Consider the following 22,539-nt stretch of genomic DNA (forward strand, 5'->3'; position numbering starts at 1 on the left):
TTAGTAGAAATTAGTAATTAGAAAAGCTATATATATATATATATATATATATGATCATGATGATGATGGTGACCATTTTACGGAAGATGCAGATAATCCTGATGATTCTTTTCACTTATTCAATGGCCATAAGGGTAGAGTCTATCATACCTTTTCAATTCTTTGTTTTGTTTTTCGCAATATATTACTTTTTTGAGAATCAACATTTTCAGAGTTGATAATTGATTGAAATTGACATGAGTCGCGTTTTAGTGGAGTACACATGATGTAGTTTACAAAATACAAACAACTTGTTAGACATTTGTTTGTGTTTATTTTTTCCTATTTTTTGATGAATAAACTTGTTTTATGAGTGTCGCCAGTGTTTGTATGTTGATTCATCCATCAATATGAATATGTAGATACTATCTCGTTCTTTCAATTTTTTTTTTTTAAAAAAAAAAGGTTTTTGTTTTTGACTTTTTGCTTACTGTTTGTATGGGCACAGATGCAATCCTGACAGTTGCATGCAGTCCTACAATTGAAACATTGGTGGCAACAGGTGGTGAAGATGATATGGCGTTTCTGTAGAGCATTGGTCAGGGAGATCAGCCTCACGAGCTTCTAGGTATATCTTTGGATACAAGTCATCCAAAGATTTCCTTGATTGCCATTTCATTCTTTGGAGGTTTTGGCTTTTTTTTTTGTAAACCTCCCTCTTGTTTTATGCAGGTCATTCAAACTCCATTACCAGTTTAGCATTCAGTGGTGATGGGAAATTGCTTGCTTCTGGAAGTTTTGATGGGCTTGTTCAAGTATGGGACGCATATTCTGGTAGCCATAAGTGCACACTTGCAGGTCCTAGTGATGGTGTCGAGGTGAAGTCTCAAATAATATTGGATGTTTAAGGTAGTTTGAATATGAGAGCTGAAATTTGAACTTTATATCTTCTTAGTAGGTTAGGTGGCATCCAAGAGGAAATTTGGTTTTGGTCGGTTGGGAAGATTCCACAGTTTGGTTGTGGAATGCTGACAAAGCCACGCATCTGAATATTTTTTTCGGTCATGAAGGCAGTGTAACTTGTGGAGATTTTACTCCCGATGGTAAGTACTTACTGTTACATTTCTCCTTATATCCTTGTTTTTGCCTCTATGTTTTCAGTTTTGTTAACTTGGTATACTTGGTTTCGTTTCTGCAGGGAAAACAATTTGTACCACTTCTAATGATACATCATTGAGGATATGGAACCCTAAAACGGGGTCCAAAATTCATGTTGTGAAGGGTGTGTATCTTGCGTTCTTATTGTGTCTTTTCTTTTTAGTAGTAAATAAAATAATTCTCTCTTATTGGAAGCGATTTACCATTAGTTCCTTAATCTTTATAATAAATAAGAAGTTAAGCCCTAAAATCATATAAAGTTTAGCACAGTTTATATGTGAAAGATTTATACTAAGAAAATATTCAAAAGTAGATGGGTGAGGTATAGGTCCAGTACTTTCTACACTTTACATCTGGTTTTCTGGTGAATTTATGAAAATATGAAACTTTAAGTCCCGCTATGCCATTTGGCAACATCGTTTACATGTACTTGCACTAGTAGACTTTGTTAGAAAAATAATTTGCTCAAATCCATTTAAATATGAATGAGTAGTTTGTTCCCAAGTTACCCCACTTTAAGATTTAAATGAGTTTTTCAAACAAGACGTAATGTGAGAAAAACCTTTTCAAAATGATGATTTGTTTGAAACAAATAAGATTATGTCGAAAAGGTGCGACCTTTTTTAATGCTGCAGACCCGTTTTGAAAAACAGATCATGCCGGTGCGTGCAACCTTTTCAAATAAAAGACCTGGGTTCGAAAAAATATCTTATATGCCGAAATGGTGTGTCCTTTTCAAACATGTGACTTTTCAAAGAGTTTAACTTTTTCCCAAGAGTCACCACCGTGTTGTTTCAAGAGGCACCACTCACCTATAAATAGTGGATGAATTTGGAGAGAAAATACACCGTGATCACACAGAAGTTCGATCTTTCTCTCCCTCCTCCGCTCTTACCAAATACCACGTTGTGTTCACGAAAGTTCATAGAATTGAAGTCTTATTTCTATATGAGAAATCCGCTTCTATCTTGGGAGATAGTTTCCCATCAACCTTCAAGCACCGCGGGGGAAAATCTGTCTTAAGGACATAGTGTATCTACACTGCAGCTCGGATTTAATTAAGAAGAAAAGACACTTACAAGACAAAAGGTTTGTATAGTTTGGTAATTGGTAAAGAGTAAGTACAATTAAGTTGTATATTCCTAACAGACTTTGCAGTCCGAACTAGCAATGCAGAGTAGACAAGCTTCAATTACTTGCTGTTGTGTAGACAAATGTCTGTTCCTGTGAATAAGTTTAGCATTATATACATGTCTGCCCTCGACTGAATGCAACATTTCTCACATGTGAACTGTGATAATCTTTGATTTCTTAATCTGTACATAAAAAGTTGATGAAATGTGTGGGTTTGTGCTCTTGCACAAACGTCAATTACTTGATGTTGTGTACACAAATTTCAGTTCGTGTGAATACATTTACCATTGTATATATGGCTGTCCTCAATTGAATTCAACCTTGCTCATTTGTGAACTGTGATGTGCTTTGATTTCAAAATATACACATAAAACTCAGTGAAATGTGTGGGTTGTGCTTTTGCACATTTGACACCTTGTTACTTTGGTTTTGTTGTTATTATCTTTTTCTGATCCTTTTTTATTCTTCCCTCCTTATACACCCTTGATGCATTGGTTTTTCTGACAGTTATTTGTTCTTATGTTCTGTTTTAGGTTATCCGTATCATACCGAGGCAATCACGTGTTTGACAATAAGTTATGACTCCAACCTTGCTATCACGGGGTCAGAGGATAGTTCTGTCCACATGGTGCACATTGCAACTGGGAAGGTTTGTATCTCTCCCTTTCTCACCTATCGGGCTTTCTTTTCACCTCTTGTTTTACTATTGTTGGGTGCCCGAGCCCCTGGACCACAGTGAATTGGATCCATGTGCAAACCACCAAGACTGTTGTATTGACTTTGAGGAGTATTGATAATGTTGGATGCTCCATGTCAGGGGCAGATCACACAGTCCCACAGTGGTGACCTAGGCAAGTGTCTCAGGTGAAATATTTTTAAGTACTATTACATGTATTATGTAGAAATGGAATATTTGTTCTTCTAACTGAATGTGTTTAAGTTGCTTGTCTACCCTAATCGATTTTTATGGATGGTGCAATCTCTCAAGTCATTTTGAACTCCCCACCCACCCCCTCCCCCCCCCGCCAAAAAAAAAAAAAAAACTCTATCTATGTTAATCTTCTTTCTAGTATTAATATATCGAATATCTTGCCACAATTCTGTGTTTTGAACTAGTTTTTCCTTCACGGTCTAGTTTGATGCATACGTTCTTCGCTTCATAAAATTAAAAATTTCCCACATATAGTAGCTAGTAGCTTGTTGAGGCGAGTCTATCAAATAAAAGTTTCACACATATCGTAGCTCATTGAGTTTAATACATTTTAGAAGTTATGGACCTAAAAGAAATGCTAGATACTAATTTTTCTAATTTTTTTTATATTTGTAAAAACATATTTTGATGAAATTATGGATGGATAATCCTCAAATTAAAATCCATAACTTTCATACTATATAGTTTCTTATTTTTTACATTATTGTTATTTCTAAGACTCGATTAATATTTGCCAATTAAATCGCTAGTATGATTTCTTAAAAATAAGGAGAGTTCAATTTCAAAAGAAGCGTATTAAATCCCAATTATTGGCAGGTTGTTAATTATTCCCCTAACCTTTTGGTGATTAACACAATTGTTGAGGCATGAAAGTGTATCTTAGCCATGACTTAGACAAACCATAGCATTTAACCTCAGTCGCAAACTAAAAACCATTATTGATACGGATATCAATATGGTCAAGCCCATGGGCCGCGAGCCCACTAGTTTAGTTATTTTATTTTAGTTGTTGACACATGTCGTGTTCCTATTGGTTTATAGTTTTTAGGATTATTATAAATAATGGACTTGTAATTAGGGTTGAGGAGAGTGGTGTTATTGAGAATATTTCAGAGAGAAATAAATATTTGTTTTAGTTTTAGTTGTTTTGTTTAATTCAAGAGTAGATTTGATAAGCTGAAGCTTCCGCTAGTTTAATATACATCATTTGGTATCGGAGCACGAATCGTTCCTGAGTAAAATCCAATTTTTCTTTTTCTTATTCGTTTTTAATTTTCCGTGTTACTGTTCATCGGTACTGTTCAAGAAACACTGTTCATCGGGGACACTATTCATGCATTACTATTCATCACGTTACTGTTCATCCGAAAATTAATTTTCTGTCTTTGTTTTCTTTCAAGATCAAAGTTTTAATTTTTATGCCGTATATCAAGAAACCAAAGATGGAACACCTAGAAGAAAATTATCAGGGTTTGAATGCCAAATATGAAGCTATGCAAGAAGCCTTGAATGTGCTTCTAGCCGCCCAACAACAAAATTCTAGGGTTTCTCCAGAAGTTAGTTTACCTTTTCCACAGCTGTCACAAGTTCCACCATGGCGCCTTCTCAAAGTTTTCAGACACCGCCAGTTTCTATGCCATTTGGCTATTATCCAAATCTCTATCAGCAGCAGATGATGTATCAGGGTTATTCTCCTTATTATCAGTCTTGGAATCCTATTCAGTATCAATATGTGCCACAATATGCGCCTAACCCTAATCTGGGATATGCGCCTATGCCAAGCTATCCTCAACAAGAATTTTCTAGGTTACTGACCGCCCGGTTACCGCAGGATCTTGAAGTGGTGGAGTGCCTATTGTGACTACAAGATTTTCTGCCCTCTACCTTGGTCACTACTACATCGCACTGTAGACACTATAGTAATTCCAAAGACCCATAGATCTTTGTCTTGCTAGAATAGGTTGCGCATCCCGCACTAACCATGCGTCCTTTTGATGTTCGGCCGTCACTGACTCCTCACCCGTGTCTTATCGATACAGATTCTTGCAACAAAAGAGCGAAAACGAAGTTGAACAATGCCTCCAACATGACCATCTAGTCGAGGTTCCTCCATTAGTTCGTGAACATTTTAATCTTCCAGCTCTTATTCCTCCTCAACGTGGGGGAAGACCCAATTCTGTGTCAAGTTTACCACAACTCCAACCATTGGAGCGATTTGTTCCCCCCCGGAGGCGGATGTTATTATACAACCGCAAGTGCAACTCACGGGGCAACATCATCGGCTACGGGCTACACCGCCAAGAAATAACATGTAGGAAGGTCCTCTTATTCAGCCGAACTAGGGGTGGGCAATGGGCCAGGTCGGGATAGCCCGTCCCTAAACATTTAAAAGCCCTTTAGATATTAAGGCCGGGTCGGGCCGGGTCACAAGTCTAAATCTCAAGCCCTGACCCTATCCTAAGCCCTCTTTAAAGACTTTAAAGCCGGGTTTTAGGGTCGGGTTTTAGGGCTGTGCCTATATATTTTCTTCGTTTTACAAATGCCATTTTTCGCATTAAAGGTTGTTTTTTTTTTCACGATTACAAATGTCTGCTCTGTATTTCGCTTTAATGGTGTGGACGAAAACCTTTAGTTCTAGACTTGGCTTGCATGTGAATAAAAATATAATTTATAAGAAGTAAGTGAGAAAATAAATTGAGAATAATAAGTTCTAGACTTTGCGCTTTGATTTGATGATCAAAGGAATAAAGTCTTATTTTTTTATTAGGCTAGTGCTTATTGTTCTTCATGGCAGCTAGATAGGTTGACAAGTTTTTGTTATATAAGACAAGTTATTGGAAGTACCCTTGGATGTAAGTGATAAATTACAAAGGACAATGTTATTTTAATTTAAAATATTTAACAAAGAGTTGGACAATTATGGTACGTGTATTTATAGTGAAAATGTAAAACTATAACTAGGGCTTGGTTAGGGCTGAATTAGGGTCGGGCCTATGTTTGAACCTTAGCCCTAGCCCGCCTAGAAGGCCTTAGGGTCGGTCGGCCCTTACCTCTAAACTCTGTGAGGGCTTTATAGGGCTTAGGGTCGGTCGGTAGGAAGTTAGTGGTCGTTAGGGCCAAATTCCCACCCCTGCCCGAACCACTTGGGTGTTGGTTATGGCATGGCTCCTGGGGACGGGTCATGGTCAGTGCAAATAGAGGTAGGGGTGGTCACCCACCTCATACTCAGCATGTTCCCCCTTGGCAAGCTAGGCAAGCTCAACTTCCTCCACCACTACTCAGGCGACATGCTAGTGATACTCTCTCTCTCTTTCTTCTGACAGTGATTCTTCAGACGATAGTGCGCCTATAACTGGTAATCATGTAGCTACTGATTTAAATATTGTTGATCGTTTAATTCGTTTGTTAGAAAAAAAATAATCATGGTGATATTAAGATTGGGGTACCTGAGTTTGATGGGAAGATAGATGCTGATGTGTTTGTGGATTGGTTGACTCGAATTGAAAAGATTTTTGAATACAAGAGTATTTCGGGTGCCAAGTGTGTTCGGCTGGTAGCTACAAAATTAGGGGGGTTATGCGCAGGTATGGTGGGATGAATACCAAAGAGGTCGCACTATTAAGGGCAAGAAATTGGTGCAGTGTTAGTCTAAGATGAAACGAGCATTGCGCAAAGAGTTTGTTCCTAATAATTATGAGCGTGATTTGTTTAATCGCCTACATAATTTGCGGCAAAACTTGTCCACTGTTCAAGAATACACTGAAGCTTTCAATCTGCTATGCACTCGCTTAAATATGACTGAGACCGAAGAATTCAAGGTCCATAGATATGTCATTGGCTTACATAAACGCATTCAAGCTGATTTGTCCTTTGTTGATATTCAAACTAATAATTATGAGCGTGATTTGTTTAATTGCCTACATAATTTGCGGCAAAACTTGTCCACTGTTCAAGAATACACTGAAGCTTTCAATCTGCTATGCACTCGCTTAAATATGACTGAGACCGAAGAATTCAAGGTCCATAGATATGTCAATGGCTTACATAAACACATTCAAGCTGATTTGTCCTTTGTTGATATTCAAACCATGGCAAATATAGTTACTTATGCTAGAAAGTCAGAGGATCTCCACAAGTCGCCCAATTCATCATCATCTTCTGTTGGTCTATCACCTGTTAGTACTGCCTCTACTCACATTCATCCCGCCGGTGCATTTTCTCGCATCTAGGAAGTGTTTTGAATGTGGTGTTATTGGCCACATTGTTGCTGAATGCCCAAAGAAAAAGAAACGCCCTGTTTTATTCACAGAAGGAGATGAGGATATTGGAGAGGTTACTGAGGAACCACTTGACACTGTTCCAGATTTCCAGCATGAAGCGTTATCAGTTTTTCCCGCTTCTAATGCACCACCATTGTAGTTTGTGGACAAACTCTTTCAACTTGGGGAGAGTAATGCGGACATCAGTATGGTCAATCCCATGGGCCGCGAGCCCACTAGTTTAGTTATTTTATTTTAGTTGTTGACTCATGTCGTGTTTCTATTGGTTTATAGTTTTTAGGATTAATATAAATAATGAACTTGTAATTAGGGTTGAGGAGAGTAGTGTTATTGAGAATATTTCAGAGAGAAATAAAGATTTGTTTTAGTTTTAGTTGTTTTGTTTAATTCAAGAGTAGATTTGATAAGCTGAAGCTTCCGCCAGTTTAATCTACATCAATTATAGTCTGGAGTTTTTTCGTGGTGTTCATTGAAATAGGTAGACCTTTGGGCTAGAGCAAGTTAAATGGTTCTAGTGATAGGTGTGCAATCAATATTCTAAAACTTGAAGGGAACACCCTGGTGAGAAATGACTCTATGGCCGTGGCAAAGCTCTACATAGCCTCGTGTTATTTTTCATAATGTGGTGTTGGTAGTGTCTGATCAAATAATGAGAGTAACATCTTCAACATTGAGAATTATTGTGCTAAGAATACTGTGTTAGTTTCTTCTTTCAGCTTGAACCTGTGTCTATTAGTCTAGTACTCGATATGTTTTTCCTTTTTCATTTTTACCACTCTGCTTTGAAAGTATAATTAAGTGCAATGAACATCTCGATCTCTTTCAACCAATGTTTTTATACTGATGATTTCATATTAACTGAAAGTATTGAAACTTGTCTTTTTAGATGACATTGACTGGAAGCTGATCGTTCAATTTTATCTTGATATAAGTAATCAGTTCCCTGCTTACTCTCTCGGGCTCTGTCATGTGTGTTGGGCTTTCACCAAGGTATTAGCAGTCAGTGGCAGTGCCATGAATCCCCTTCAGGTGCGGTACTTGGATAAATTTCAAACTTTTTTTTCCCAAACCATTATTTTGTTAATCATAACTAAGGCCTAAGCAATTTAATCTTAATTATTAGGTCACTAGACATTTATTCGAGAAGGAAAAAACTTTGAACACGTAAAGTATTACATTTTCATTGAAAAATTATTTTTTTTAGAAAAGTAGTACGTTCTTTCCCTAGAGTTACTTTGCTTTCATAAATACACAGAAAATTATGCACATATGACTTGAATGGGACGGGGCGGGGATAATGCCTTGAGTATGAAGACATGTCCTACCATGTGAATCAACAATTCTGCAAAGTTACTTGTGAACCATGGTTCTTAATGACTCGATTGATAGGATTATAGGATAGTTATTAACCTTGCGTTTTGTGGTTTGACTCGGGAGTGGCACAATTTTAGTGCTGTATTATAGTCTATGGACCTACATAGTGAAATTAGTAATTACTCTGATTTCTTTTTCAAAGTTCACCTGCGGCACGTACAATGTTTGAAAAAGCGCTAAACTCACTGAAAGTTTTCAAAATGGTACCCAGCTACCCGCACTTTTTATTTTGGCCTACTAGTTCCATGAATTTTCAATTTTTTACGATTTGGTACATTTGGACAATTCAGTCTTGTTAATTTAACCTAGGCAAGAGTTGGCATTTTATTTCTAAATTGTCACCAAGTTTTTGTCCATCACACTAAAGGTTGTAGACACGTGTTCATCTAATCCATCCCAATAGAGCGAATCCTATGGTGGTTTCTTATCTTTTTCATCTATCTCTTACTACCACCACAAATTCCACCACCACCAGTTATAACTTAGTTTCTTTCAAGCCACCAATAATAATTTAGTTTCTTTCAAGAATTGAAACTAGGGTTGTAAAAAAAAATCGTTGACCCATCACCCAACAGATAAACCGTCTTTGACCCACCACCCAAACCCGGACCGACCCAAAAGTTGACCCACCCCGCCCCGCCCCCGTTTCTATACGGTCTGGGTATGGGTGTAGATATTGTCTTCCAACCCGACCCGTCCAACCGCCCAACCCGCACCGTTCCAAAAGCCGTTTATTCCACCCCATTGACCCGCCTCAATAGTCAAATAAGACCTGACCCGACCCAACCCGGTAGTTTTTTGAATTGTCGCCAAAATCAATTTGGGACGATTTTGAAATCCCACACTATGCGTGTACTGTACAGTACGACAGTGTACAGTGTACTACAAGTCTACAATTAACTTTCCAAGAAAAGTAACAAGTTTGGTAAGAGAATCTCCTCACATGTGACAAGTGGTTAGTTGGTTACTACACAAATGACTATGACTTGACTTTTAGCTAATTATGTGGGCGTCCAAACATCAAACTAGGAGAGTAGGAGTCTATGAATGCAACTTTTAATGAAATAGATATCACAAATCACAAATTATTTTTTTGGTCTTAATATATGGCAATTGGACTCTCAAAAAATATATTTTGAATAAATAACTATAAGGCGTTAATATATAGCAGTTAGACCCTCAAACAACTATATTTTGAGGTTACAATTATAAATTACTCAACATTCAAAACAATAAGTCTATAACAACTATATTTTGAGCAAATGACTCTCTTGGCCTTAATATATGACAGTTGGAACCCCCAACAACTATATTTTAATGTTAAAATTGTCGATTTCGATGAAAAAAAAAAAATTATAAATAGCCACTTGTTTGTATTTTTTTCTTACAAATTCACAAACTCTCTAACTCTCTCAATTTTAAATATTATTCTCAAACTCTCACACTCAAGTACTCAACACTCAAGTTTCAAGCAATCAAGTTACTCTTTTAAGATATATTCTTAAGTTAATTTGGACTTCATAAGTTACAATTATATTCCAGTTAGTTATTTCTTCATTTTTTTTTATAACTATTGTCATTTATTATACATCTCTTCCAAAAACCCCTTTATTATTATTTATAATATATATTATGCATGTGTATTAGTATTAATATTTAATTTTCATAGTCAAGTTTTCTTTATCTCACTAAAATTTTATTATGGAAGGTGGAGATAGTGTTAATGATAGTTCATATTTTAATGATAATATTCATGAGAGTGATCCAACTTACCAGTCGGGGTATTTTCCAAATCTTGATTTCTCAATTGGTGAAACGGCTACATTACAAACTCCTAATAATCTTGAAACGTTGGCGGATCCTTTCCAACCTAGGGAGTTAGTAGATGAACAAAAAAAAAAGAAAATCACCGGTTTGACAAAATTATGATCTTTTAGAAATTTATGATCATAAAAATAAAGTATGGAACAAAAAAGGTAGATGTCATATGTGTGCAAAATTATTGGGTGCAAATGCAAATGATGGTACTAGTAGTCTTAGAGATCATACATTAGCTTGTGCTAAAAAAAGAAAACTTGATCTTAGTCAACCAAGTTTAACTAGGAACCCCAATGGTCAACTTATTGCTTTTAATTTTGCTCAAGATGTGGCTAGAAGAGAAATTGTGAGATGGATTGTGAAAAAAGAAATTCCATTTACAACCGCTGAATGCCCCGAATTTGAAAAGATGGTACGTAAATCTTTATGTCCTCAATTTATAAAAATTTCACGTAATACGGTTAGAGCGGATGTTATCAAAACTTTTATAGAGGAAAAAGAGAAATTAAAGTCTAATTTAAGAAACTTGAATGGAAAAATTTGTTTGACTTCGGATTTGTGGACATCAAACCAAAATATGGGTTATTGTACAATTACGGCTCACTATATTGATTTTGAGTAGAAATTGAACAAAAGAATTGTTTGTTTTGCTCAAATAGATTATTCACATACAGGTGAAGAAGTTGCTAGTTATATTGTTGAGAAACTTCATAGATTGGGCATTCATGATAAAATATTTTCCATTTCTTTAGATAATGCAAGTTCAAATAATAGTGCCGTTAATATTTTGAAACATTCATTGAAATTGCCTTTAGATGGTTCACTTTTCCATGTTCGTTGTAGTTGTCATATTTTAAATTTAATTGTTCAAGATGGTTTAAAATTTCGAAATTCATAGAATAGTAACTTCATTATTAGGGATAATTTGCAATTTATTTTCAATGCTCCATCAAGATATCAAGCATTTAGGTGAAGCATGTAGTGTTGCAAATCTAACTCCTAGAAGACTTCCTATTGATGTCCAACATAGATGGAATTCTACTCATAAAATGTTAAAAGAGGCTATTCCTTATTATGGCACAATTAAAAAATATTTGAATGATAAAAGATGTCCACAACCCGTATATGATGAGGATTGGAATATGGGCCAAATGATTAGAGATTTTTTAAGTGTGTTTAATGATGCTTCTTGTTTTCTTTTCTGTATTTATTATACAATTGTTAACATGGCAATACATCATTTGGCTAGTATTAGTTTGGTTTTTGATACTTATAGAGGTATTAGTGGGTTTGAAACCATTGTTGAAACAATGGAAAAGAAATTTGTGAAATATTGGGGGAAAACTCCGACATTATATGGAATTGCTTATATTTTAGATCCTAGGGCAAAATATGATGGACTAGATATAATGCAATCAATTATTCTAAGTAATTTTCAAAATTCTACTGAAATTGCTAAATGCTTTGATACTAGTACTGTTATTAAAGATGAAATTGTCAAACTCTATGAAGAATATGTTCAATACCATATTGATGCTGACAATGCAAATATTAGTACTAGTACAAGTAGTGGTAGGCCTAGTAGTTCTAATTTTGGCCAAGGAGGTACATGGGGTCTTCTACAAGGTCGTATGAAATCTACTAGTTCAACTGGATCCGAACTAGTACGATATCTATCCGAACCCACTGTTACAGAATTTGGAGATGATTTTAATGTTTTGGATTGGTGGAAAATGAACAAACAAAGGTTTCCAATACTCTCAAGAATGGCGCGTGATGTATTAACAGTTCCAATGAGTACAGTTGCATCGGAATCGGCATTTTCTACCGGGGGACGAGTTCTTAGTGATTATCGAAGTCGAATGGTGCCACCATTAGTGGAGTCTCTTGTAAGCCTTGAAGATTGGTTTAGAGCGGAAGATGCCACAATCGTAGAAGAAGATGACGATGGAGAGATTATCGGAAAGGAAATAGAATTTTTAAATCTAGATTAGAAGTCACTCTGTAATTTTTCCCTTTTGTAATTTTGCTTACCACTTTTGTAATCCGACCGGCATTTATGAACAATGGGTCTTGAGTTTTCTTATAATCTTGTAATCCGACAATTTATTTTCTTATAATCTCATGAAATTTTGTTAGTTGTAGACTTATAGTTGGGAAGTTACAACTTACAAGCAAGTAGACCTAATTAACTCAAGATCAAACATCGAAACAGTTCAATAATCATAATTTCGGTTAACCATAAAAAAAAATAAAAAAAAAGAGGATTGGTAGCATTCTACCTCCTTAATGGGTAGGACGACCATCCCAATTCCTAACCCACATACAGAAAAAATAAATGACTTGTTCACCTCTTCAATAAGTTACAGTGTTACACATTAAAGCTTAAAGCCTTAAACCATTTAGAAAACAATGCATCAGTGAGTTAATCCCCAATCATCTTCTCCAAAGTGTAAACCAAGAACACAGCAAATGAACCACTTTCTGAAGCACATGGACGACTCTCACCTCAACCAATCAGTTTCCATCTGGTGGAGACTCCAACAACATCAAGGTGCTTGCCATATTTAGGCTTCTTTGGCAATCAACGGTAATCATCTTTTTCACTAATATTGGTATGCTTGCTCGCTTTAAATTCATGCTATACTCTATTTATTTCCTCATTGCCCCATCATATTTATGATTCCAGTTAGCATCAGATTGAATGAAAGGGATGACCAGCAAATGATAGCAAGGCTAAACATATTCGAGATTCTCGATCAGATGAGCGGACAGGGCAAGCACGTACTGGGAAGGATAGGACCTCGGTCGGTTCCAAGGAAGAAGATCTGCTTAATCGGAAGAATCCGCTGAGACAAAAGCATTAGCAGAGGCTGAATCAGCTGCATCAGCAAGCGAATGCCTTTCTTAGAATGGTTCGGAAACCCAGTTAGAATCACCTTCTCACCCCGAATCCTAAGATCCAGGGAGGTTGCCTAGAAAGATAATTTCTAAATCGAAAGAAGAGGCTAAAGCATCAGAATCCGCTGAAACAAAGGCTGATAAATTGTTCATTTTGCTACCTTTAATTTGTTGAATCGGCTCAATTTGATGGTTTCACATGAATTCTTCATGAAATATAAACATTTCACATTTAGTGGATGGTAAATTGGTATCTTGGCGGTTTTTCTCATATCCATTCGTGTTTTTCTGTTTTTTCCCGTATTTTTCAAGAAAAATGGGTGGAGAAGGTGCTGTTTATCCATTTTGGATTATCCGACCCGTTATCCGACCCAAGACCTGCCCCAATAGGTTGGGTGATGATATGGACCGTACCTTGACACTTTGCCCTGCCCTGCCGGAGACTGCCGGACCTTCAACCCCCAGACCCGCCCCACCCCGCCCCGTTACTGTTTGACCCGCGGATGACCCGACCCGCCCCGTTTTACACCCATAGTTGAAACTACCCAATAAAATTGGTTTAAGCCCCTCCAATTCTAAATATATGTCGGACAATTCTAAATATGTGTCAAGACATTACCCATTTGTGATTTGTCCCAAGAAAATGGCAACTGAAAACTCTTTCTTTCAATCGTAAAGGAAAACTTGGGGTTCTTAAATTAGTGATTTGGAGTTTGTTCATGGTATTGTTGGGCCAAAAAAAATGCTGGTACCATTTTTAAAAATTTGGGTTAGGTAGACTTACCCCCTATTACTAGTTGCCAATTAGTGTTACCCTCCCATTTTAAAAAATATTAGTGATACCCCTCCCCCCCACACCATTTGTAAGATCCAACGGTCAGATTTCTTCATCTGAAAAAAAAAATTCATCTCGTAGCCGTTGGATTTTACAATTGGGGGGTATCACTAATATTTTTGAAAATAGGAGGGTAACATTAATTGCAACTATTAATGGAGGGGTAAGTCTAACTAACCCTAAAAATTTCGCTAATTTCACCGAACTATTATTCCAATTTAGATAGTTTGAGATTTCTAGATTTGTTCATGCAAATAACATGGTATCTAGTTTCAATTGCCTTTTGTGTTGATTAGGTCCTTAAGAGAATTATATTACGTTCCTACTTAATTTAGGGACCGTTACTGAATGCCTTTTGATTGGACATGTATTTGGAAAGTCCTGGTGAAGGATTTCGACTTCTACCATGATAAAACCTTCAAATCCTAATGGAGTGGAAACCCCTAAGAGTTTTTGGAAAACAAGAAGAAGGTTCTGGTGTTAATGAGGATATGAGTTTGAGGAACCTTCTCGGAACCTCCTTTGTAAATTATAACTCCACATTTCCCCAAACCAAAAAAACAGGAAGCCCCTGGAAACAAATCAGGTAAAATTCCCTTTCCTCAAAATCTTCTTTCAATTCCTATATTTACGGCTTTACAAAAAAAAATGAGTCATCAGCAGCAGCAACAAAATAGATTAGAAGCATTACGGTGCAAAGAAACAGCAGAAAAATTAATAATAACTAATTCAGATTACATGTCAGCAAGAGATAAATTAATACAAGCTAAAAAACTAATACCATCATTAGAAAACATAGAATCAATGCTAACAGTTTGCGACATTTTATCCGCCGCGAGTTTAGAATTCCCCGGTTGTAATATTGACTTTTATTGGATACTACAATTAAAACCATCAGCTAATGAGACTGATTTACGTACACGGTCGCAAAAACTGGTGTCGTTAATGCAACCAATTAAGAAGAGTTTTCCTGGGACGGAGTTGGCGTTGCAGTTGGTTAAGTCTGCGTTTGTTGTGTTGTCGGATAAGTAGAAACGGGCTGCGTTTGATTTGAAGAGAGTTGAAGGGTGGGTTAGTTTTGCTGCATTGTATGGTAGGGAGGTTTTTGATTGTGTTGTTAGTGGACAGAGTTCTTCGGGGAATAAACGGGTTTGTATGAGTGAGTTATCGGATGGGAGTAATGGGCATGATGTTGTTAAGAAGGTTAGGTTGAGTGGTGATGAAATAAAGGAGGGTGGTGTTGAAGTTGATAGAATTGAGAATAGTACGAGTTCTCAGATAGTAAATGATACTATGGATGTGAAGTGTACAAAAGACGTGAGTGAGGAGAAGACTAGTTGTGCATTTTATGATTTTGAGAATGACAGAAAACAAGATGTTTTTGAAGTAGGACAGATTTGGGCTGGTCATCATCAGTCAAGACTGCCTCTTAGATATGGTAGGATTAATTCGAAGACAGGCTGAATTGAGTGTTACGTGGTTGAAACCGGTTCCGTTTATGGAAGATGAGAGGAGATGGTGTGAGGCAGGGTTTCCGGTTGCTTGTGGCTCCTTTGAGCTGGATCCAGATATGAGTGAGGAGAAAGTAAGTGGAACAAAGGTGTTTTCGCAAATATGTTCTTGGGTTCTTGGTGTAACGGATGAACAGTTTGTGGTTTACCCTAAGGAGGGGGAAGTTTGGGCAGTGTTTGAGGACTGGAATTTAGCTGAGTGGTCATCGAATCCTGAAATGATAAGCGGATGTAAGTTCAAGATAGTGGAAATCCTTTCAAATTTTTCGAAATATAGGGGTGCTCTTGTTACATCTTTGGTGAAAGTTGAGGGTTTCAGTAACATTTTTGGAAGAGATTCAGTTGAAGGAAACAGATTCCATATACTTCCAAACAGTTTGTACATGTTCTCTCACAAAATTCCAGCATTCAGGTTTAAAGGTGGAGAGATGGATAGTGGAGGATGGGATGTTTGAACTGGATCCCTTGGCCTTGTCTGACTATCCTGTGATAGTCAGTTCCTTTGATGAACACAGTTCGAGCAGCATATCTAGTCTGAACCGTGTCCCTGAGAGCATACCTCCCATGAGATCGTATTCAGCTAAGTCCTTGAGACTTAATTGGTGTGCAAATGATTTTTCAGTTGCTCAGATATGGGCTATATACAGTAGTAACGATGCCATGCCACGTAGATATGCCATAATAAACAAAGTGCTTTCAAACAGCCAAGTACGGGTAGCAGTTTTGGAGCCACATCCTGTTCTTGACTACGAGATTTGCTGGGAAAAAGAGAACCTACCTATTGTTTGCGGAATATATAGAGTTGGTAAATCTGTACTCAATTTGGAAATGTCCTTGTTCTCGCATTCAGTGAAGTGCCAGCGTAGCAAGAATCAGCTTTATTACAGGATTTACCCCAAGAAAGGTGAAATTTGGGCTATGTATACAAATTGGAATAAGAACTGGAAGCAGTCTGACTATAAGAACTACCAATATCGGGTTGTTGAGATCCTTGAGGATTTCTCTGAAGCAAGTGGGGCGAGAGTAGCCAGGTTGGTTGAGGTTAAAGGTTGTATGACCTTCTTCCAAAGACATCGACATGATGGCTTCGAGTTGACTCTTGCAGTTTCAAAAGATGAGATGCTTAGTTTTTCTCACCGGATTCCAGCATTCATAGTTCCAGGAATTGAGCGCTACGGCATTCCTGAGAGCTCGATACACCTGGAATCTAATGCATTGCCCCCAAGGTCAAGGAACTAAATTTCTCACTTGCTGTTGTGGGTTCATACACTTGTTTCAACCGAAGTAATCTGTTGTACTTCGCTGCTGCTTTGTACATGCTATAAACAACAGTGGTACTGTACTCGACTCCTGCTTTGTACATTACGAATGGTGCTATTTCAAAGCACTTCAAATGCAAAATGTTTTTGGTTTATGAAGTGTTCTTGATGGATTTGTTGCATAAATGCTTATCTAGATATCAGATGTTTAGATGCCTGACATAAGATTGTTTTGTTGTTTTCATTGCTTTCATGATTTAACTACAATGTTTTTCATTGCTCTTGGTTGATTTGTTCTCTATTGACTTTCACCCTTTTTAGGTTTGACCTTGTATCTTAGTTGTGAATAATGAGTTGTTTATTTAAATGGCATCTGCGGTTACTTGATTAAATGTGCTGTTAGTGCTGAGTATTGCGTTAGATTGGTTTTTAAATTGGTTTATAATCCCTTTCAATTGGTCTACTCATTGTAAAGAATCCCTGTTTTCCAAATCGTTGTTTCATCCATTAATAATGTTTTTTTATTGGTCTCATATTTCTAAAGTATCCATGTGAGGTTTTCTTTTAAGTAGTTAGTTCAATCCTTCATTCCCCTCTCAGTGATTGGTTGTACATTAGAATCGGCCTTCATATTATTAATGCCTTGTGAGGTTTTCTTCTAGGTAATTGGTTCTATCCTTCATCATTGGTCATTTGGCTGTACATTAGAATTCTCACCAATGAATCCCCTCCAATATTCTGTGCTGTATTATTTCATTTTAGATGTATCTCTTATGTGACTTTGGGGACTTGTCAGCTTGTCAGAACTTGAGTTTGATTGAAGAAATGCATCGCCTGCTGGTAAAGTTTATAGGTTTTTTCCATTAATAAGTGCTCTTTTCAGTTTATATGAACTTGTATAAGACTTACTTGGGACACTTGCTCCCCTTTTTTTTATGGAATTTCCTGTCGTTGGGAAGTTCAAAATGCATCTTTTGTCGAAGTTACTATCTTTCTTTTCAGTGTTTCTACAGGTTATTGAGGACTTAGTAGCAAGCAATGACAGGTTGACAGCCCCGCCCAAACCCAAATTGACATCAATGAACTGGCACCACATAAGAACAACTTTTCCCGCTTTACACATGCAATATAATATCAACTTCAGCCTTGATTCCGTTCTTTCCCATCAGATCAAGCAGTTGTTTTGCTGCTTCAGCAAAAAGGCTGTTTACTGGAAAATCTTTGGAAGCTCTTCTGCACAACTGAACTTGAATCAAAACGGTTATAGGTGGCAGTGGTTGGAGGAGTAATCATATATTTAAACACTTTGATCTTCTGCCATTGCATTCTACGTAGTCCTGTGGAGAAGTAAGAAGTACCGTGTGCCCATCAGCAGAATATGGCATCCTTAGATATATATTATAGCTATACCCTCTTGGCTCTATTTTTCGAGTCTCCAACTTTTTCTAAACTTTAATACTAATTACCAAAAAAAAAAAAAAAAATCCAAATCCTTAGATATATATTATAGTTATACTCTCACCAATCTATTTTTTGGAGCACTCCAGAGACTCCAGTTTTTTCTAAACTCTATTACTAATTATGAAAAAGTATGATATAAATAAATAAACAATTTAATCTAGAGTTTCACAGAGTGTCCAACTTTTCCTAAACAATATAGCTAATTACGGAAAAAAAAAACTAAATTGCAAAAAACAATATTTTCAACTAAAAACGATTTTCCTAAAACTCTTACGCCACAAAGAATAGTTTCCACATTAATCTCAGACGAAGTTTAACATAACAAAGTTTCTTTCTAGAAAATGATAATGAAACTATAAAAGAACAAAGGAAAAAATGAATTGAATTGCTTGAACATTTACTTTATGCATTCGTTAACCACACATGTGACTAGGAAAAAGGGAAAAAAAATAAACTAATCATAAAATAAGTAATAGTGTATACAAAAACAAATAAAATTGTATTGTATGCACTATATATATGGGCATAACAAATAAAGTTGAATCAATTTGAAGTGTAAAATTTAGTCATAGTTAAGGATTTCAAAAACCACAGGCCATAATAATTAATTACGACATATTCTAATTAAATTTATGAATTTTATAATTTCCAATTTTAGCAGAATAACGAGATTCAGTTAAAACGGACGTTGGCTTAAGTAAATTATATAACTATTGATTTAGTTAAAATAGACGTTGAGCTTAAATAAATTATATACCAAACCAAACCAAAACAAATTACATGTGGAAAATTAAATTATACAAAAAATAACATCACAAAATATATAATAGCAATTGGAAAAAAAAAAAAACCAATAATAACAAATATTTTCAAATATATATAATACTGCATGAAACTAACATTAAAGAACAATTAACGAGAAACAGAAAACTATATGCAAATGCATCAAACTAACCTCAAATAATATTTAACGGGAAATCGGAAATTGGATGCACATGCAAGCATTAAACTAATAAACTAATCTTAAAAATTAATTAATGGACAATCAGAATATTGATACAACTGCATTAAACTAACCTCAAAGAATAATTAACGGAAAATCAAAACTTGAATGCAAATACATCAAACTAACACCAACAAATAATTGTCGAGAAATCGAAAACTGGATGCAAATGCATTAAACTAACCCTCAGAGATTAAATTATGAAAATCGAAACCGGATGCAAAATCAGATTGAACTAACCTAAAAAAATAATTAAATTGCAAAAACAATATTTTCAACCAAAAATGATTTTCCTAAAACCCTTATGCCACAAAGAATAGTTTCCACACTAATCTCAGGTCAAGTTTAACATAACAAAGTTTCTTTCTAGAAAATGATAATGAAACTATGAAAGAACAAAGGAAAAAATGAATTGAGTTGTTTGAACATTTACTTTATGCATTTGTTAACCACACATGTGACTGGGAAAAAAAGAAAAAAAAAGTAAATTAATCATAAAATAAATAATAGTGTACACCAAAAACAAATAAAATTGTATTGTATGTACTATATATATGGGCCTAACAAATAAAGTTGAATCAATTTGAGGTGTAAAATTTAGTCATAGTTAAAGATTTCAAAAACCACAGGCCATATGCCACAATAATTATGACATATTCTAATTAAATTTATGAATTTTATAATTTTCAATTTTAACGGAATAACGAGATTTAGTTAAAACGGACGTTGGCTTAAATAAATTATATAACTATTGATTTAGTTAAAGTAGACGTTGGGATTAAATAAATTATATACCAAACCAAACCAAAACAAATTACATATGGAAAATTAAATTATACAAAAACTAACATCACAAAATATATAATACTAACTGGAACACCCCCCCCCCCAATAATAACAAATATTTTCAAATATATATAATACTGCATGAAACTAACATCAAAGAATAATTAACGAGAAACAGAAAACTAGATGCAAATGCATCGAACTAACCTCAAATAATATTTAACGGGAAATCGGAAGTTGGATGCACATACAAGCATTAAACTAATCTTAAAAATTAATTAATGTACAATCAGAATATTGATACAACTGCTTTAAATTAACCTCAAAGAATAATTAACGGAAAATCAAAACTTGAATGCAAATATATCAAACTAACACCAACAAATAATTGTCAGGAAATCAGAAACTGGATGCAAATGCATTGAACTAACCCTCATAGATTAAATTATCGGGAAATCAGAAACTGGATGTAACTGTATTGAACTAACCTAAAAAAAATAACTATAAATTGGAAACATGATGCAAATGCGTGAAACTAATCTTTACAAATAATTAACGGGAAATCGGAAACCGGATGCAACTACACTAAACTAATTTCAAAAAATAAATTTAATGCAAATGCATTGAACTAACTTCGAGAAATAATTAATGGAAAATCAGAAATTTGATGCAAATTCATTGAACTAACCTCAAACAATAATTAACGTGAAATCAGAAACTAGATGCAAATACAACCTCATCGAATAATAAACGATAAATTGGAAACTGGCCGGATGCAAATGTATTAAACTAATCTCAAAAAATGATTAATGGGAAATCAGAAACTGGATGCAAATGCATTGAACTGAGCTCGAAGAATAATTAGCATGAAATTGGAAATTGGATGCAAATGCATTAAACTACAGCAAAAAATAATTAACAAGAAATCAAAAACTAGATGCAAATGTATTGAACTAACCTCAAAATATAAATAACAGAAAATCAGAAACTAGATGCAAATGCATTGAACTAACCTCAAAATATAGTTGTGTTATATGTTGTGGGAATGTCTCGATAAGTATAGTTTTGCATTTAAAACGGTGTTTATCTTATCTTTTTTCGTATAATTGGGAACGCCTTGCTATTCAAGTAGCTTCAATATGAACTTCATCTTATTAGACAATTTCACAAAACTCCAATCAAACTTCTATTATTAAACAACAAATGAAGTTAAAATGTTTTATCAATGGTGAGTTATTTTTTTTAATAGAGAGTGCGTGAGGTTTTCATGTTATAAGAAATTTGGATGAGTGAGCAATATAATATATGTATATAATAGTTATGCATATATAGTTGCATATATTTTTCAGAATAATTAATATGACAGGACCCGTTCGTAGATAATCTTTGAAGATCCCACATAGTGAGTCAGGTATATAATTTAAAAAATAATTAACGGGAAATCGGGAACTGGATAATCTTTGATGATCCAATATAGTAAATCAAACATAATGTATTTTTATGTCATGCTTGCAAGGACAGTACATATGGATAAGTAGAAAATTGGTATTACACACCACATTGGATAATTAAAAGGAAATAAAAAACTGGATTCAAATATATTGAACTGAGCTCAAAGAGTAATTAACGGAAAATCAGAAACTTTATACAAATGCAATAAACTAAACTCAAAAAGTAATTAACTATAAATCGAAAACTGGATGCAACTGTATTAAACTAACGTCAGAGAGTAACTAATGGGAAATTAGAAATTGGATGCAAATCCTTGAAAAATATTTAACGGTAAATCAGAAACAGTATGCAAAAATGCATCAAACAAACATCAAATAATAATTAACGATGAATCAAAAACTGGATGCAAATGCATTGAACTAACCTCAAAATATAATTAACAGGAAATCAAAAACCAAATGCAACTGCATTGAACTAACCTCATAGAATAATTGACGGGAAATCAGAAACTACATGCAAATACATTAAAATAACTTCAAAGAATAGTTAACGGAAAATCAGAAATCGGATGAAATTGCATCAAACTAATTAAAACCTCAAAGCATAAATAATCATAAATCATAAACTAGATGCAGATGTATTGAACTAACCTCAAAGAGTTATTAATGACAAATCGAAAACTGGATGCAAATATATTGAACTAATCTAAAGACTAATTAACAAATATAGAAACATCAAAAAATGGATGCAAATGCACTGAACTAACCTCAATGAATAATTAACGGGAAATCATAAATTTGATGCAACTGCATTGAACAAACCTCAAAAAATAATTAACTGGAAATCGAAAACTTGTTGCAAATACATTAAACTAAC

The 22,539-nt window shown here is 35.2% G+C and overlaps 3 protein-coding genes across 4 annotated transcripts in view; all 3 read left to right on the top strand.

The window, feature by feature from the left end:
• LOC147506206 (uncharacterized) overlaps positions 1-22,539 on the top strand; it is a 168,239-nt gene that overhangs the window by 98,922 nt on the left and 46,778 nt on the right. The gene's annotated exons all lie outside the window — the stretch shown is intronic.
• On the top strand, positions 60-3,127 carry LOC147506212 (uncharacterized). Of its 2 annotated transcripts, none has more exons than XR_015220763.1 (6): positions 60-134; positions 488-607; positions 712-857; positions 938-1,082; positions 1,178-1,261; positions 2,805-3,127. XR_015220763.1 is itself a non-coding variant. In XM_086604226.1 (6 exons), exons 3-6 carry the CDS (start codon positions 751-753, stop codon positions 3,008-3,010), a joined length of 537 nt encoding a protein of 178 aa, XP_086460352.1. In that variant the 5' UTR covers positions 60-134; positions 488-607; positions 712-750; the 3' UTR covers positions 3,011-3,126. The 2 variants fall into 2 exon arrangements, 1 of the variants encoding a protein (XP_086460352.1); XM_086604226.1 differs by having other exon boundaries at positions 943-1,082; positions 2,805-3,126.
• Positions 15,195-17,116, top strand: LOC147506213 (uncharacterized). The gene is made up of 3 exons (XM_086603710.1): positions 15,195-15,650; positions 15,697-15,776; positions 16,009-17,116. The coding sequence occupies exons 1-3, from the start codon at positions 15,347-15,349 to the stop codon at positions 16,939-16,941; spliced, it is 1,317 nt and encodes a 438-aa protein (XP_086459836.1). The 5' UTR covers positions 15,195-15,346; the 3' UTR covers positions 16,942-17,116.

Source organism: Coptis chinensis, chromosome 4 (genome assembly GCF_015680905.1).
Source record: "Coptis chinensis isolate HL-2020 chromosome 4, ASM1568090v1, whole genome shotgun sequence".
In the NCBI taxonomy this organism is placed as follows: Eukaryota; Viridiplantae; Streptophyta; class Magnoliopsida; order Ranunculales; family Ranunculaceae; genus Coptis; species Coptis chinensis.